Source organism: Heteronotia binoei, chromosome 18, assembly GCF_032191835.1.
Source record: "Heteronotia binoei isolate CCM8104 ecotype False Entrance Well chromosome 18, APGP_CSIRO_Hbin_v1, whole genome shotgun sequence".
NCBI lineage: Eukaryota > Metazoa > Chordata > Lepidosauria > Squamata > Gekkonidae > Heteronotia > Heteronotia binoei.
This window is the reverse complement of record NC_083240.1, coordinates 27,297,263-27,315,580: the sequence shown is the minus strand read 5'-3', so window position 1 is coordinate 27,315,580 and position 18,318 is coordinate 27,297,263. Positions and strand designations below refer to the sequence as shown.

Below are 18,318 nucleotides of genomic sequence, written 5' to 3'. Positions count from 1 at the left end.
TTTGACTGCAAAGGAGTTCCCACTGGGCCTTTTCTACAACAAAGCCCTTTATAATAAAATTACATCTTTAAAACAATTAAACCTAAACAAAAACAAAACCCAGTACAATTAAAGCCAAAGCTAAAATACATATAAGAACATTATACAAACCCCTAAAGCACTGGGTGGGAATGATGAATGCTTTGTTCCATGTTATTTGTGCACCAATAAATGAGCATTATATATATATATATATATATAAATTGTTGCCTATATAAATACTATCTAAATTATGTTTGGAAAACTGCTTAAGCAATTAAAATGAATGTACAAAGCCAGCAGCAGAAAGCAGAGAACAGCACCATTGGCAAGAGGATTGCCAATCCCCAGGAGGGAGCAGGGGATCTCCCAGTTCGGAGGCCCTCCCCCTGCTTCAGAGTCATCAGAAAGCGGGGAGGGAAATGTCTGCTGGGCACTCCATTATTCCCTATGGAGACCGATTTCCATAGGATAAAATGGAGAATTGATCCACGGATATCTGGGGCTCCGGGGTGGCTGTTTTTTGAGGTAGAGGCCCCAGATTTGCAGCATAGCATCTAATGCCTCTCCTCAAAAGACCCTCCAAATTTCAAAAAAAGATTGGACCGGGAATCCAATTCTATGAGCCCCAAAAGAAGGTGCTCCTATCCTTCATTATTTCCAGTGGAGGGAAGGCATTTAAAAGGTGTGTGGTCTCTTTAAATGTGATGGCCAGAACTCCCTTTGGAGTTCATTTATGCTTGTCACAGCCTTGCTCCTGGCTCCACCTCCAATGTCTCCTGGCTCCACCCCCAAAGCTCCCAGATATTTCTTGAATTGGACTTGGCAACCCTAATCAGCAAAAATATAAATTAACAAGTCTGGGGCCCACAAGACTTGCTGTGGGAAATCTCATTTCTCCCCATCACCAAGTTCAGCATGACTCAAGGCCCCACCAGCCAGCTCTGTGGTGGGCTGCTGTGGCAGCAGTGTCTAAGAGCTGCTGATCCTGTAGTAGCTCCTAGCATCTACCTCCACTGGACCTGGAATGGCTCCTGGCATCCACCGCCATCAGGCCCAGGGTGATTCCCAGGGTTCCCTTGTTGCAGCTGGGCCCAGAGCAATTCCCAGTGTACTGTAGCATCTTCCAATGGTTGCTACCATGTCCAGTGGATCCCAATGGCCACTGCCTCATGGTAAGTGCTTTTATATGGGGGGAGGACTTTAAAAACTCACCCTTGTATTTTTTTTTTAAAGATCTCAGAATTTTCTGAAATCCTTGGGGGATCTCTCAAGTTTGCAGGAAAGTCTGGTTAGCAGCAGTGGTTTTGGTCCCGATCTGTGGATTTAGATGTCTGCAGATGGGGACCAGACATTACCAGGGCTTTTTTGGAGCAGGAACACAGTTCCAGCTGGCTTGGCATCAGGTTGTGTGGCCTAATATGCAAATAAGTTCCTGCTGGGCTTTCTCTACAAAAAAGCCCTGTGTGAAACAATGGTGACATCAGGGGGTGTGGCCTAATAATAATAATAAGAAGATAATTATTTATTTATTTATTTATTTATTTATTTATTTATTTATTTATTTATTTATTTATATTAAGATTTATACCCCGCCCTTCTCACCCAAGTGTCTCAGGGCGGCTTACAGCATAATAATTAAAACAACTTCAGTTTAAAACATTTAAAATACAATTAAACCATAAATTAATAAAAACAAGATAGAATAAAACCGGCGGCCTATAGATACATTTTGTTCCAAGATATTTTACATTGTCAGTTAATGTCATAGGCCTGCCGGAAGAGGGCTGTCTTACAGGCCCTGCGGAATTGCCCTAGATCCCGCAGGGCCCGCACCTCTTCCGGCAGCTGGTTCCACCAATAAGGTGCCGTTATTGAGTAGGCCCGATCCCTGGTGGATTTTAGACGGGCCTCCTTTGGCCCAGGGACTACCAACAGGTTTTGTGAACCTGAGCGTAGTACTCTCTGGGGAACGTGTGGGGAGAGACGGTCCCTAAGGTAGGCAGGTCCTAGGCCATATAGGGCTTTAAAGGTAATAACCAACACCTTGTACCGGACTCGGAATATTACTGGCAGCCAGTGCAGACCCTAGAGCCCCGGCCGAATGTGCTCCCGTCTAATATCTAATAAGATATTAGATTTCTATCCCACCCTTCACTCTGAATCTCAGAGTCTCAGAATGGTCACATTCTCCTTTACCTCCCCCCACTCCCACAACAGACTCCCTGTGAGGTAGATGGGTAGACCCAGTTCTTCCAAATAAGAGTCCATGCACTTAATCGCTACACCAAACTGGAAAATCCCATTTCTCCCGATCACCAAGTTCAACATCCAAATGAGTTCCTGCTGGGATTTTTCTACAAAAAAAAAAAAAAAGCCCTGAACATTACTATTAGAAATATAGCTATAAAAAGAAACAAAAGATGAAATGTTTGTTTCCCTAAACTATTTCTTCCCCCTGTCTCAGAATTCTATGACCCAATGACAACATATTCTGGGAATAAAACCAACCTCTTGATCAATGGGACCACAACCCCAAAACCCAGCAGCCAGTCCTTTGCATCTCCTGAGACGTTGCCTCAGTTTTCAGCCACGACCTTCAATGTTTCCCAGAATCACACAGCAGCCCTAACCTCTTCATCCCCTCAGGGTTTAATCTCTTCTGTGAACTCTACCCTTCTGCAACAGACATCACCCACAAACTATCTCCAGCAACAGACTTCAGATAGGAAGAAGACAGATTTTCCTCAGGCGCCAACAGAGAAGACCAGTTCATTAACTTCCCCACCGCCATTGGTATCAGTGACACACTCTGTCTTGCTAGACAGGCTCACCTCATCCACAAAACAGAAGTCTCCAGAGCAAGTACTGACCCTTCCTGTGAAACAGGAGTCTCCACAGCAGCTGATGATAGCCACAGAAATTATTTCTTCTCAGCAGTTGATGTCAACCGTGAACCTGACATTGTCCAAGAAGCCTACCTCAGCATTGGAGCCAACCTCTGGGCAACAACAAACCACAGCCGTGAAACTGAGCTCTTCACAGGATGTAACTACAGTTTCTCCATGGCAGATAACATTGCCCCTAAATGTGACTCACTCTCAGAAGCCATTTTCTGGCCAGATTGGAGAAAATGAGGCCATTCAATATTTCAAGGGCTCATTCAAGCTAGTCAATGAGATCTACCATCCCAACTACAGTGATTCCACTTCAGATGATTTTAGGAATGAGGCCCTGAAGTTGGAGAATATGGTAAGTATAACTCTTGATATTGTTGCTACATGTTGCCTGCCCTTCCATCAACACCTGCCACTCTATGGTAGTTCTACCAACCCCTAGGTGGGCACCTAGAATAATGCTCCCTCTAAGCTATGGAGTCTTGTGAGCAAAAATTCTACTTTGTGAGCTTTTATCACTAGGGGGCGGGGCTTTTTCTCCGAACAGGAACGCACAGGAACGCAGTTCCGGATGGCTCGGCACCAGAGGTGTGTGGCCTAATATGCAAATGAGTTCCTGCTGGGCTTTTTCTTCCAAAAAAGCCCTGCTAGGGGGGCATCAAAGTTGTGAGCCAGCAATTTGGCTACTGCATAAATTAGTTTGCTCTGAGGCCATCTTTCCCAAGCTAAGACAAAAATGTGTGAGCTGGAGGCTAAAAAACTGAACTCAGCTAGCTCACACTAACTCAGCTAACAGGGAGCACTGACCTGGAGATTTCCTGCTATTGCAATTGACCTCCAGATGACTAAGATCAGTTCCTCTGGAGAAAATAGCTTTGGAGGGTGGACTGATAGTATTGTACTCTGCTGAGGTCCCTCTCTTCTTCAAAACCCTGTCCTCCTCAGACCCCACCCCCAAAACCTCCAGGTATCCCAACCTAGAGTTGGCAACCCTACTCTGTAGAAGTGAGCAGGTCTGTCTATTGATCTACTTTCATCAATTGTATTTAATTTTGGTTGGATGTGCTGCTGGTTTTATTACAAAGTCACCTCACATGTTTTAGAATTAAATGATAGGGGAGGAGAAATCCTCCCAAATCAATTAATCGTTCAATCAATTACTGTCGGCCTGCCCCGCCTTGTCTTGCTCTTTGGGTGTCTTACTGTGGCTTCTTCAGTTGTTTTCATTGCTACTCCTTGTCGTTTTGAATGATCTTTTTGATTATTGCTGTTTTCAGTTTGACTTTCATGCTGATGGTTGGTTGTATAGATCTTGTACATTGCTGATTGAATGTATCTTACTCATTGGAAATTGTTTCAAAAATTCTGTTGAGAGGGTAACTGGGAAATAGATTTCTTACATATATTAATACCGTTGCACGTAAGCCATCAAAAACCACAGACTCTCAAATACTTGAAATCAAGCATTACAAACTTTAATTGTAAGATGTAACCTAGTTTGGATCCTCATTGGGGAAAAAAGTGAACTATAATTTATAAATGAAATAAACATACAAATAAACTTAGAATCTTCTCCATGCAAAGGACACACTTTGCCACAGAACTACATCCTTTCCCTGACTTAGGGCAATCTGTTGTGAAAACTATCGAGTCGACACAGCTGTCATTTTGTAGAAAAAGAGGTGCCAGAGCTCAGTAGCACAACTCATTTGCACATGCCACACATCTCTGACATCACCGGAAGGTGTACTAAATTCTGTCAGCTCAGCATCTACCTTAAAATGCTTCTTGAATTATAATGGTCATAATAAAACCTCACTCCCATCATACTTTTAAAATTACTTTCTCCCATGTAGCACAGTGGCATCACGAAGATTTCCATCTGTCTGCTTTATATGTTTTGGTTGTTTTCCCATTTTTTTGGTGAAAAATATTAGAAAGTTTGTCAAATCTGAGAGTTCAGCAAAATTCTCACAGGGGTTTGAACAATGGTGCCCGGAAGCAAGTATTGGAGGGAGGGGTAAGAAAGAAAGAAAGAGCACAATAAAATGTAGAGGTTCCGGAGCTCCATTCCTGTGAGCTCCTGCCCAAAATGAGGCCTGAATCAATGGATAATGTCTCCAGATCACTTCCATCACCAACTGGTCATTCTTGACAGCTGTTTTCCCTAAGCTTCTATGCATCACAGTCTTCCAGCTTCTGGAATGGTCAACAAGCCATCTATAATCCAACAACAATGCTCTCGATTCTGGTCAACTGAACTAATGGTCACAACAAGAGCTTTGTTCGAGCTAAAGCATTCAGAGGTGAGAGAAACTCTTCCAACCGGTCCTGCAGCCAGGACCTGGCAGGAAGATCAGTTACCTGCCCACATGTGGAGATAAAGGGTGGATTTTCAAGGTACAGAGAGGGAGGCCAATTACATTTCATTGCTTCACTGCCTATGAAAGAGCTCTCCTGAGAGCATGGACTCTATCTATTCAATTGCAAAAAACAAACAGGCAGAGACGTTGAGCTCCATACTGCCCATTCCTGAAGGTTGCCACCTGCCTACCTGTGCTTTCAGCTGAAAACTCCCAGCAAATATTGCTTTGGTTTGTGCAGGGATGCATGCCGTCTCCTATTACACCGATGAAAACAAGGTTCACTCTGCTGTGGTTTATAGAGACGTCTGTTTTTTGTCTGTGAAATGGTGGAGGATGATACACAGGCAGGATGTTTTTAAGATGTCTTGATATCTCATGCCTCTTTTGCCTGGAATATTGAAGAGGCAGGAAGTTGCTAAAGTCATTGGGTTTAGCCTTGAGTGCCTTTTTCTCCAAGTCCATCTCAAGTTTTGGATTGAACCGGACCTGAAGCTACCTGGAACACTAATTCACTCCACCCAAGGTTTAGTTTTGAAACATAGGCTGGGAATTCAGAGCAACAAGGGGGTCCCCAGACTTTTTGAACCTGTGGGCACCTTTGGAATTCTGACAGAGGGTGGTGAGCACAATCACAAAATGGCTGCCAGAAGGAGAGCACAAAATGGCTGCCACAGGAAGGGAAGCAGACTACAAAAGCCACATACACAGAGGAAATGCAGGGGAGAAGAGGGGTAAGGGTGCCAGCCTCCAGGTGGGGCATGGAGATCTCCCGCTTTTACAACTGATCTCCAGCTGGCAGAGGTCGTCCCCCCTGGAGAAAATGGCTGTTTTGAAAGGTGGACTCCATGGCATTGTACCATTCTGAGGCCCCTACCCACCCAAATCCCGCGCTCTCCTGAATCCACCTACAAAGTGTCCAGGTATTATCCAACACAGACCTGGCAACCATATTTGGAAATTGTATTTATAAGTTCCAGGTAAGTATTAAACATATCTAAGAGTGATAACACCCCCTTACAGTTGCCAATTCTGGGTTGAGAAATCCCTGAAGATTTTGGATGTGGAGCCTGAGGTGGGAGCTAGAGTTCAGTGATGTAGAATACCACAGGGTAGGGTTGCCAGCCTCCAGGTGGGGCCTGGAGATCTCCCTCTTTTACCTCTGATTTCCAGCTGGCAGAGATCAGCTCCCCTGGAGAAAATGGCTGCTTTGAAGGGTGGACACTATGGCATTGTACCATGGTGAGGCTCCTCCCCTCCCCAAACTCTGCCCTCACCCGGATCCACCCCCAAAGTGCCCAGGTATTTTCCAACACAGACCTGGCAACCCTACCAGAATCACAGATGACAGAGATCAGTGCCTGTGGAGAAAATGGCTGCTTTGGAGGATGGACTCTGTGGCATTATACTCTTCTGAGTTCCCTTACCTATCCAAACCCCACTCTCCCCAGACTCTGCCTGCCTCTAAATGTCCAGGAATTTCCCAGCTTGGACTTGGTATGATTACAGGATGACTTTGTGTGGATGCTCCAGAAAGCATTCCTGCAGTATGGAAGCTGGCAGGCTGAGAGAGAGAGAAAATGTTGTGTAAAGCTAGCCAGATTCTCAAGTTTCTGTGAAAGCTTTCCATTCTGAAAATAGACAGAAAAGCAGAAATGCCTCTGAGCAAAGGACTAACCTCTCACCTCCAGTCTTCTGCTTGCCAGGACCTTAGGGAAAGGCATCAGTTTGATAAAAGGCCACTGAGAGAGGTGAAGGGCATCGTAGCTGCTAGGGCTGATAAATCTGGCGCTGGGTGAGAGCCTTGGCTGGGGAAGGCCTCCAAAATGCCAATATAGATCTTGCCACGTGCTCTGAATGGGCATCTCTGTACACATTCATCCACAGACACACCGGCACATGCCAGGGCTAAGAACTGCTTCCCAAGGTCACAGTACACAGTCTGGGATGCTTCCTGTTCTCTGCACTCTTTTACTGATGGCAGCTTGCAGAGATCGTTCAGGGCTGGCTGGCTGGTTTTGACCCATCGCATTTCTCTCTCAGCATCACCCCTGGGCTTCCTCATGCTCAGTGGAGGGAAACTCCATCCTTTCAGTTGATCATGCCCCCCCCCCCCCCAAACCATCTAGCACGGATGGCTGAACAGTTCAAGCCTCAACCACTGCTTGCCTCACCAAATCTTCACATGAGCTGGTGGGGGAAGGGGTTGCGTGCTGTCAGCACCGATTTTCCAAAGCCTCAGGACAGGAGAAAAGATCTGAATACAGAGATACAAGGGGAAGGTTGTATCTCTGCAACAAAAGAGGCTAGAGATTTTAAAAGTGAGAATTAGGGGCGCCCCTGGGGATCCCCTGGAATCACAGCTCATCTTCAGACTACAAGATCAGTTCTCCTGACGAAAATGGCTGAGAAGAGGAATGTGAAAACAGTGTAAGGTGAGTGGAAAATCGGTGTAGGTTTGCATGGGCTATCCAGGTCACGGCATCACATTCAATAAACAGGTTTTTTTTAAAAAAATGAGAAAGCCTCAGGAGACAGGGGCAGGGGATGGCACCCTGACCTGGATAGCCCAGGCAAGCTGATCTTGTCAGATTTTGAAAACTAAGCAGGGCCAACTCTGGCAACCACTTAGATAGGAGACCTCCTTAGAATACCAGGACTGGGAGGCAGAGGCAGGCTGTATCAAGCCACTTCTCTCAATGTCCTCCATGCCCCAGTAGGGATTGCCAGAGGTCACCATAACTTCCAGGCATGCATGCATGCGCATGCACACACACAGTTGTACAAATCCAAAAAGGGGGGGGGGATGGGGATGGCCACTGCTGGGGAACTGGGTCAAGGAAACTGCAGGAAAACCTGCCATGAAGAAGCCCCGTTGCCACGGTGTTGTATCAGCAACTGCAACAGGGAAATACACAAGACTGTCCCTGCGTGGAAGCCACCTAAACAGAGAGCCAGTTTGGTGTAGTAGTTAAGTATGTGGACTCTTATCTGGGAGAACCGGGTTTGATTCCCCACTCCTCCACTTGCACCTGCTGGCATGGCCTTGGGTCAGCCATAGCTCTGGCAGAGGTTGTCCTTGAAAGGGCAGCTGCTGTGAGAGCTCTCTCCAGCCCCACCCACCTCACAGGGTGTCTGTTGCGGGGGAGGAAGGTAAAGGAGATTGTGAGCTGCTCTGAGACTCTTCGGAGTGGAGGGCAGGATATAAATCCAATATCTTTATCATCATCATCATCATCAACTGAAAATGCTACCAATTCATTGCATGCTTGTTGGAAAAGCCCACGATGCCATGATACTGTACAAAGGCTTTGCATCAGGGCTGTAGCCAGGATTTCAAAAGTCAGGGGGCATCATTTCTCATCCAGTGCGGGGCTTGCCGCTTCTCAGAAGTTTTCTAGGGTAAGGGCAAAAGCTGGATGCTCTGAAAGTGGCCAAGTCGAGGCAGCCAACCCGAAAACTTTGGAGTCAAGAAGGGACTGCCCCTTGCATGGAAGCAGGGGGGTTCCAACTCCTTCTCCCCCAGCCCATTCCACATGGCTTCTTCCACCTTCCGCTCCTCTGCCTCCCTCCTCTCCACCTGTTGCTTCAGTGCCCTGTGCCCTGCTCTGCTCTCCTTGCTTCAGCTACCACTCATGAAAAAAAATGGCTGCACACAGAGGGCCCCCTGGAAGTAAGGGGGCCCAGCCTAGAAGTAAGGGGACAGTACCCTCACAGGCTCCCCCTGTAGCTACAGGCCTGCTTTGCATTGCTAGATGTTAGGGAATGAAAAGGAGGAAGAACAAATGCAAGATCCCTGCCTGCAGAGGGAAAAAGAAGAAGCGCATCATCTTGATCAGAGATTGCAGGAAGAGCACGTCTCATAACTTTCCGATGACATCATCTCTAATGAAGTCCATCCATCTATGATAGGTATTCATCACACCTCTGCTGTGGACCTGCGCACAGAACAACCAAGTGGCTGATTAAAGTCTGTTCCTCCAAGGAATGTGATTGCTAGCTGCAGTTACTGAAGAACTTTATCGTTTGTTGTGATCTTTATCCAGAAATGAAGGAGTGGATGCTGGAAAGAGGCTGACACATCCCTAATGAGGATTATCAAAATGGAGGAATCTGTGAGTGACTTTGACAGAATGACGCAGTGCAATAGCAAAAAGTGGCTACTCTTGTGCAGTTCTTCTCAAAAGAACTCCCTGCTTGTATAATATAGCTAGATCCAGGATGCTTTTTTTGAGCAGGAATGCAGTTCCTGCTGGCTTGGTGTCAGGGGTGTGTGGCCTAATATGCAAACGAGTTCCTGCGCAAAACAACGGTGATGTCAGGGGGTGTGGCCTAATATGTAAATGAGTTCCTGTTGGGCTTTTTCTACCAAAAAGGCCCTGGCCAGATCCAGCTTGGTTAGAGTATCAGAGGAGGATCTGAGAAACCTGAGTTCAGATCCATACTCGGCCATGAAAGCTTGCTGGGTGACCTGGGGCCAGTCACGCTCTCTCAGCCTAACTGCTTTGTGGTAAAAATAAAATGAAGGAGGGGAGCTCAGTGTCCTGAGAGGAAGAGCAGGATAAAAATGTACTAAATAACAACAACAATAATAATAAATAATGGCTCACGCACAGAGAAGAATTAGATGATAGAATCCAGAAGCAGTAAGAATGGACTGTGCCACCAGACTACAGGCTATTGGTTGCTTTTAGACTCCCCTTCCTGGGAATGTGTCTCTTTTTAGAGCCATTGTAGCCATCGACAGGCCTTGAATTCAGCAGAAGCTCACAGGAGCACAGCTCCTGAACCATTCTGAGGGTTCACCTCCCTCCTCCCTACCTATCTTGTTCATTGAATAGTAGGTGCAGCTGCATAACAATCCATGGATTAGGAGAGCAGGCAGCCAGCCAGCCACCAGGGGCTTTGCCACACCTCCAGCAGCCCTCATTAACCCCTGGAGAAGCCCATGCCACCCTTTCTCCACTTCTTATGTGATTTTGGGCGGCTGGTGGCTTGCTGGCCTTTTGACTGGGTGGAGGGCAGCCCAGGAGAGCCCCAGGCGAGTGAGGCCTGCTTGGGCTGGCTGGATCTCTAGGACTCAGGGCTCACCTTTCTTGTGTCGGGTTGCTTTTGGCTGGTGGCAGGGGGTGGCATTTGCTAATGAGTTCTGCTAATGAGCTCCACCACCTATTTTTCTATAAAACGACCCCTGGCCATCGCCAAAACCCATGATGATGAATCCCATAGATTAGGTGTTGGAATTGCTCAGCCACTCATTCTTCTGCATGGCAAGAGAAGAAGGAAATCAAACACCTTATTAAGAACAAGTTGAATTACGTAGAGTTAATTTACTAGTGTTGTTAAATACAGTGTTGGGCAAAGGGTCTGTAATTTACTGAGTGACGAGACGTGTTGAAGGCAACATACTTTATTGGTGAGTGCATCACAAGAGAGGGAAACGTGGGCCGGGTCCCGATTATATACATGCCCCGGAACAACCCTCCGTCTGGCCTGGTCCAATCCTGGACAGTTAAACTTCCCATCACAGATCTTGATTGGCGGAGCGTATTAGCGAGCTACATCCGCCTCTGTAGCGTTCGCTGTGTTGTACATGAAGACTTCGATGCAAGACATAACACTCCTCCCCCCCCCCCTAGTTCAGGACACAAAGTCTTTCAAGTAGGCTGGTGCCCTGCGTTCCCTGGTCGACCTCCTCGGGTTTATTTGTGGAGTTTGAGCTGCCGCCATGGCTGGCGGGGCGGCGGTTTCCCCGGGTTGAGGTGACACTGGAAGAGGACTGTCCGCCGCTTGTTGCTCTTCCGGAGACCCCTCTCTGGGGGGGGGGTCGCTCCCACCGCTGTGGTGCTCTTCCGCCCGTACAGTCGGTGCAGTCGGCAAGGGTGGGGTAGCTACCGGGGGTGTTGCTGTCAGTTCTCCCCCGCTTCCCCCACCCCCAATTGCTGTCGGTTCCTCTGGCAAAGTGCGGTGGTGCAGCTGATCGATATGCCTCCTAAGGATCTCCCCCCCCCCCCGTCGAGACCTCGTAGGAGCGGGACCCGGTCACCTGCAGCACCCGGGTGGTTAACCACCCTGGACCGCTTGCAAAGTTCATAGCGTACACCGGATCCCCTGGAAAGAACCCCCTAGCGGCTTCCCAGGATTCGGGGGAACTGCAGAGGTCTGTGGCCCAGTCGGGATGCAACCGGTCTAGCTTGGTGATCAGCTTCCTCCCCATTAGCAACTCGGCAGGGCTCAACCCGGTGACGGGGTTGGGGATGATTCGGTTATCAAATAGGAAGGCTGCCAGGCGGTGGTCCCAATCACCCTGTACAATGCGCCCCAGGGCCTCTTTCGTGAAGCGCACCATGCGCTCTGCTTGGCTGTTGGTGGCTGGATGGAAGGGGGCGGACTGGATGTGCTGTATTAAGTATCTATTCAATAACTCCCAGAATTCCCGGGAGGTGAAAGCGGTCCCGTTGTCTGTGACGAGGGTATCGCAAATCCCATGCATGCAAAAGACCCTATACAAGGCTCTGACCGCCAATGCCGTGGAGGTTGAAGCTACGGGAATAACTTCCAACCACTTGGTGTATGCATCTACCAGAATAAAGAATATTTCGCCCTGGTATGGGCCTGCAAAGTCTAGGTGTAATCGGGACCACGACCTCCTATTGGACTCCCAGTGATGGACAGGGGCACTGGACGGATCAGGCCGGGGCTCTTGGCAGGGTTGGCACCTTTGAACCCACCCCTCAATCTCTTCGTCCATTCCCGGCCACCATACATAGCTGCGTGCCAGGGCCTTCATCCACACTATTCCCGGATGTGTTTCGTGTAGGGCTCCAGCACTTGTTTCCGCAAGGGGGGGGGGGACCACTACCCTGCTTCTCCAGAGAAGGCACCCCTTGTGCGTGGACAGTTCTTCCCTGCGTGCTGCGAAGGCCCTGAATTCTGCGGCCTGTTTGCCTTCGGGCCATCCCCTTCCCACCCAGTCTAAGACACGGGCGAGGATGTGGTCTCTACCCGCAGCCTTAGCTACTTCGTCAGCATGGAGGGGCCTCTCCGGTAAAGTCTCTATAAGCATCACATGGTGGGCCAGGGCTGGGGCCGGGTCCATAGAGGGCAGTGGCAGGCGGCTGAGGGCGTCAGCGTGTCCCATAGCTTTGCCCGGGCGGTGGACCAGGGCATATGTGTATGAGTTGAGGAACTGATTCCACTGCAGGACGCGCTGCGACAGAATTTGCGGCGTCTGGCGGTCTGGGGCGAGGAGGCCCAAGAGCGGCTTATGGTCTGTGGTGATCGTGAAATGCCTACCGTACAGGTAGTCGTTAAATTTATGCACCCCTGCCACGATTGCTAAAGCCTCTTTGTCAATCTGGGCATAGTTGCGCTCAGCGGGGGTCAGGGTCCTCGAATAATAGGCCACAGGAACCTCCCTCCCATCCGGGAGTTGGTACCCCAGGATGGCGCCCACTCCGTATGGGGAGGCATCGCACGCCAGAATCACTGGGAGGGATTAGTCAAAGTGGTGGAGCACAGCGTTAGAAACTAGGAGGCCCTTGACTGCCTGAAAAGCGGCGGCCTGCTGCTTTCCCCAGACCCACGGGACATTTTTATCCAGGAGCCTATGAAGGGGTTCTGCAATGGCTGCTTTGTGGAGCAAAAATGAATGGTAAAAATTCAATAATCCTAAGAAACTTTGTAGCTCCGCCTTGCATGTGGGGGCCGGGGCGTGGACAATTGCCTTGGTCTTGTTGGCCGTTGGGTGGATTCCCGCGGCGTCTACTGCAAACCCCAAGAACTCTACCCTCGACACTCCAAGGGAACACTTTTCCTGCTTAACTTTAAGTCCCACCGCCTGGAAACGGCGGAGTACCTCACGCAGACGGCTGATGAACTCCTCAGCGTCCGGGGCGGCGATCAGAACATCATCAAAAAACGGTTGTACTCCGGGGATCCCTTTGAGGAGAGAATCCATTATGCTCTGAAAAATCCCCGGAGCCACACTGACCCCAAATTGTAACCGCCGCACCCGAAAAGCTTCCCTGTGAGTCACAATGGTTTGGGCTTCTTCTGTTTCGGCGTCCACCGGGAGTTACTGGTATGCCTGTGCCAAGTCCAGTTTCCCAAAAACCTTAGAGCCAGCTAGGGCTGCCAGTACGTGGCTGACTACCAGACGGGGTATGGTTTGTTTTGCAGTGCCTTGTTTATGGTGCACTTGTAATTGGCGCATATGCGCACATCCCCATTCGGCTTCACTGGAGTGACTATAGGTGTTTCCCATGCAGCATAGGACACCGATTCTAGCACCCCCTGGGCCGTGAGGCGGTCCAGCTTCGCTTCTATTTTAGCTTTAAGAGCAAACGGAACCCGCCTGGCCTTGAGCCTAATCGGTCACACTTGGGGATCGAGGGGTAAGATGATGGGAGGCCCCTTGTAACACACCAGGGACCCATCAAACACTTCCAGGAATTCCTGGAATTCATTTGCTGCACCCTACTATTTGAATGCCCAACGGTTGAAACCAGGCCAGCCCCAGTAAAGTAGTGAGCTGGCGTTTGACTACTAGTATTTCCAGTTTGCCCTTGAAGCTCTTATACTCTACCCTTACCGTGGCCCAACCCAAAACCTGTACAGGGTTTTTTTTTTTAAGTCCCGCAGTATGAAATTGGCCAGCAGCAGCCTGAGATGGCCCCTGGGGCAAAGTTTTCTAAGCGACTCCTCCGAGATTATGGAGATGGAGGAGCCCGAGTCCAGCTCCATTAGGCATGGAGCGCCCTCGATAGAGACCGACACCCTGACCTTGTCGAGGGTGGTGAGGGGCAAATTCATTACCTGCAGGCTCGTTGATGCGGTCGAGTATGCCTCCATCGAGTCGTGGTTGGTGGACTGGCACCTGCGGTTAACCTTGGCCCGGCAAGCCTGCGCTATGTGGCCCACTCTCCCACAGTTCCTTCAGTCCATGTTCCGATATGGGCAGTCCCGTCTCTCGTGTGGATCCCCACAGCTGGCGCACTTGGTATTGGCTGGTCTCTCCATCACTCATGGTCTCGTGGGTGCTCTTGGGCCCGTTCCTAGTTGGCGACGGAGCTGGTTTGCCTCCTCCTCTGGGTTGCCCGGTGCCGTTTCTTCCTGGTGGACGGCTTCTGCTTGCGGGTTGTTGTAGCTTTTTGGTGGCTCTCTCGAACGCGATGGCTTAATTGAAGGCGCTCTGTAGGGTGAGCTCCTCTTTCGCAAAAAGCTTTTGCTGTAGTCTTTCATCTCGGAGGCCCCAAACAAATCGATCCCTCAAGGCTTCGTCCAGCTTGTCGAAGCTGCTGTTCCCCGCGATTTGGCGGAGGGCAGCCAGGTAGACTGCGGCCGTCTCTCCCGCTGCTTGATCTCTCCTGTGGAAGAGAAATTGGCGGGCGATGAGGGATGGCTGGGGCAAGAAGTGCCTGGTCAGGAGTCTGACTATCTCCTCGTACGTTTTCTCTGTGATCTTTGTGGGGGCCGAGAGACCCTTTGCGATCCCGAATGTGGCCTCCCCGCAGGCACTCAGGAGCACGTCTCTCTTACGGCTGTCGTCCATGATCATGTTCGCTCATAGGTAGCAGTCGACCCGCTCCGTGTAGGTCTCCCACCTATCGGGGTTGGCGGGGTCGAACTCTGCAAGGTGACCCGTCATCATACTCTGGTTCGCCATGGTGGTGGTGGCGGCAGCGGGCGCTTCAGTCTCCCTAGTCTGCGTGCCTTCCTCGTCTCCTGCCAGGTCAGCAAAGTCCCGCTTTGGGAGTTACCTGGCTAGGATCCCACCTTCGTCGCCACTGTAATGTACTGAGTGACGAGATGTTTTAAAGGCAACATACTTTATTGGCGAGTACATCACAAGAGAGGGAAACGCGGGCCGGGTCCCGATTATATACATGCCCCGGAACAACCCTCCATCTGGCCTGGTCCAATCCTGAACAGTTAAACTTCCCGCCACAGATCTTGATTTATTACTTTATTTATTTATTTCTTTAAATTTCTATTCCGCCCTCTGATTGGCGGAGTGTATTAGCAAGCTACATCCGGGGACCAGTGGGTTTCCACTGGTCGCCTCTGTAGTGTTCGCTGTGTTGTACATGAAGACTTGGATGCAAGACATAACACTACTGTGGGTTTAATAGCGATTATCGTCCCTGATTATCTTATCGGGCATTTTTGGATGTTAGAGCAGAGAGGAAACCAGTGGCTAATTTACAAAACAGCATACAGCAAGCCTTGTCGTACAGATGTTTTCATCTGCACTCTGTAGCAACAAGCTCAGGATATCTATCTACAGATAATGTGTAGAATTTTGTTGGCTCATCCCAAGGCGTCATCTCGGAAGGAAGGGAAGGGAAGGGAAAGAGAAAGAAAGAAAGAAAGAAAGAAAGAAAGAAAGAAAGAAAGAAAGAAAGAAAGAAAGAAAGAAAGAAAGAAAGAAAGAAAGAAAGAAAGAAAGAAAGAAAGAAAGAAAGAAAGAAACTGGCCCTTCATTTGTAACTTTTAGCAGTGGCTTGCTAAGCAGAAATCAAATAGATAAAGCTCTTGCCATCATTTCTCTTCCCATCACTTCTGCCTGACTAATTACTGCCTGTTCAAGGCACCATGAGCAGGGCCAATTAAAGAAACATCTGCACACCCTGTTAAGGGAGGAGGGAACCATGGTTACAAAGAAACTGGGATAAGATTTCTGGACCAAAGACAAGAAAACTGACACTTTGAAAGTCAAGGATAAGACATGTGACAACAAGAAGAAAACAGAATTTGATATTTGTGTAAAAAGAGGTTCAAGAGGAAAAATTTCCCCTCTCCTACCTGGACATCTTAATCCATTGCACCTGGAATGTAGTAATCTGGGCGTGTGAGAAGTCTATGGTTAATTAGGATTATTCTTTCTCTGGCCATGAAATGCTTTAAGCTTATAATACGTTGTATTACATAAAATCTTGGCGTTTTGATTCCACTCCCCTGAGGACCTTCCCCTCCCCAAACCCTGCAGTCTCCTGGTTCCATCCCCAAAGTCTCCAGCTGTTTTCCGACATAGATCTGGCTACCCTAGTCACCTATGGTTCTCCTGGTCTCCTCCCAGCAACTCTGAGATGGGTTAGGCTGAGTGGAGAGGATTTGAACATGGTCTTCTCAGTCCTGGTCCAGCAGTCTAATCAAAGCTGCCAAATAGGATTGCCAATCCCCAGGTGGGGACAGGGGATCCCCCAGTTTGGAGGCCTTCTCCCCACTTCAGGGTCTTCAGAAAGCTGGGGGAGGGAGCAAAATGTCTGCTGGGCACTCCATTATACCCTGTGGAGACCAATTCCCATGAGGTATAATGGAAAATTGATCTGTAGGTATCTGGGGCTCGGGGCGGGGCTGTTTTCAGCATAGCATCCAGTGCCTCTCCTCAAAACACCCAAGTTTCAAAAAGATTAGACCAGGGGGTCCAATTCTGTGAGCCCCAAAAGAAGGTGTCCCTCTCCTTCATTATTTCCAAATGGAGAGAAGGCATTTAAAAGGCACGCGGTTCCTTTAAATGTGTTGGGCAGAACTCCTTTTGGAGTTCAATTATGCTTGTCACAACCTTGCTCCTGGCTCCACCCCCAAAGTCCCCATATATTTCTTGAGTCAGATCTGGAACCTTACACTAAATAAAGGTATAAGACAGTGTGACGGTTCCAAGGTCAACTATTGCATTTCATGGCCAAAGAGGAATTTGAACCCAGGTCTTCTGTTCATAATTCAGCAGCATAATCATTATAAAATACTGGTTCTTTACATATGAAGTTTCCTGACATTATTTTAACTCTAAAGCAGCCAGTCTGGTGTAGGGGGAGGGGGCTTTGAATTGGGTCACAACATGAGGAGAGATATCCCTACCCAGTAAGAAAATACAAGCCTCTCTTTCTTTTTTCTGCTGCAGGGTTATTAAGGAGGAGGTAATTTAAATCTGGATTTTCTGGGGAGAAAGCCCCGTTTCATCTGTTGTGATCAAATCCAGAGTTCCCATATAGCTGCTTTGGAATATAAATAGGAGAACCAGTTGTGTTTCAAGAGAGAGAGTTTCCTGGAGGATGCTTCCATTCTTGACCCCCATCAGTCCAGCTTTCGCCCAGGTCATGGGACAGAGACAGTGCTGGTTGCCCTGGTGGATGATCTTCAGCGGCATCTGGATCAAGGCGGCTCGGCGGTACTGATGTTAGACCTATTGGCAGCGTTCGATACGGTCGACCATCGGTTGCTGACTTGCCGTCTCACCGACGCAGGGATTCAGGGGCTGGCCTTAAAATGGCTTTCCTCTTTCCTTGAAGGTTGGGGACAAAGGGTGGCGATTGGGGGTGAACTGTCCCAGAGACACACGCTGGATTGCGGGGTGCCTCAGGGGGCGGTGCTCTCCCCGATGTTGTTGCACATCTATATGCGCCCCCTTGCCCAGATTGCCCAAAGGTATGGGTTGGGTTGCCATCAGTATGCTGATGACACCCAGCTCTATCTACTTATGGATGGCCAGACTGCCTGTGTCCCAGAAAACTTGGACCTAGCGTTGCAAGCCATGGCTAAATGGCTCAGACTGAGTGGATTGAAGCTAAACCCAGCCAAGACAGAAGCCCTTTGCCTGGGTCGTCGTGGCCCGGGAAGGGAAATCCCCTTACCAGCCTTTGATGGTGCGCCACTGACAATGGCGCACAAGGTCAGGAGCTTGGGGGTACTATTGGAGCCTTCCTTGACAATGGAGGCTCAAATAGCAGCAACTGCCAAGTCCGCATTCTTTCATCTTAGGTGGGCGAGGCAGTTGGCCCCTTTCCTGGAGCATGACGATCTGGCAACGGTGATCCACGCAACGGTCACCTTTTGGTTGGATTACTGTAATGCCCTCTACATGGAGCTGCCCTATGCCGAACCCAGAAGTTGCAGCTAGTGCAGAATGCCACTGCCTGGCTGCTATTAGGGCTTCCTAGATGGGAGCACATCCAGCCGGGGCTCCGGGGACTGCACTGGCTGCCAATAATATACTGAGTTCGGTACAAGGTGCTGGTTATTACCTTTAAAGCCCTATA

The 18,318-nt window shown here is 49.0% G+C and overlaps 1 protein-coding gene across 1 annotated transcript in view; it reads left to right on the top strand.

The window, feature by feature from the left end:
- The first annotated feature begins 1,159 nt into the window (after window positions 1–1,159).
- LOC132587364 (uncharacterized) overlaps window positions 1,160–18,318 on the top strand; it is a 44,150-nt gene continuing 26,991 nt past the window's right edge. The window contains exons 1-2 of the mRNA XM_060259641.1: window positions 1,160–1,193; window positions 2,486–3,270. Coding sequence (XP_060115624.1) covers window positions 1,160–1,193; window positions 2,486–3,270 — 819 coding nt within the window. The remainder of the gene's footprint in view (window positions 1,194–2,485; window positions 3,271–18,318) is intronic.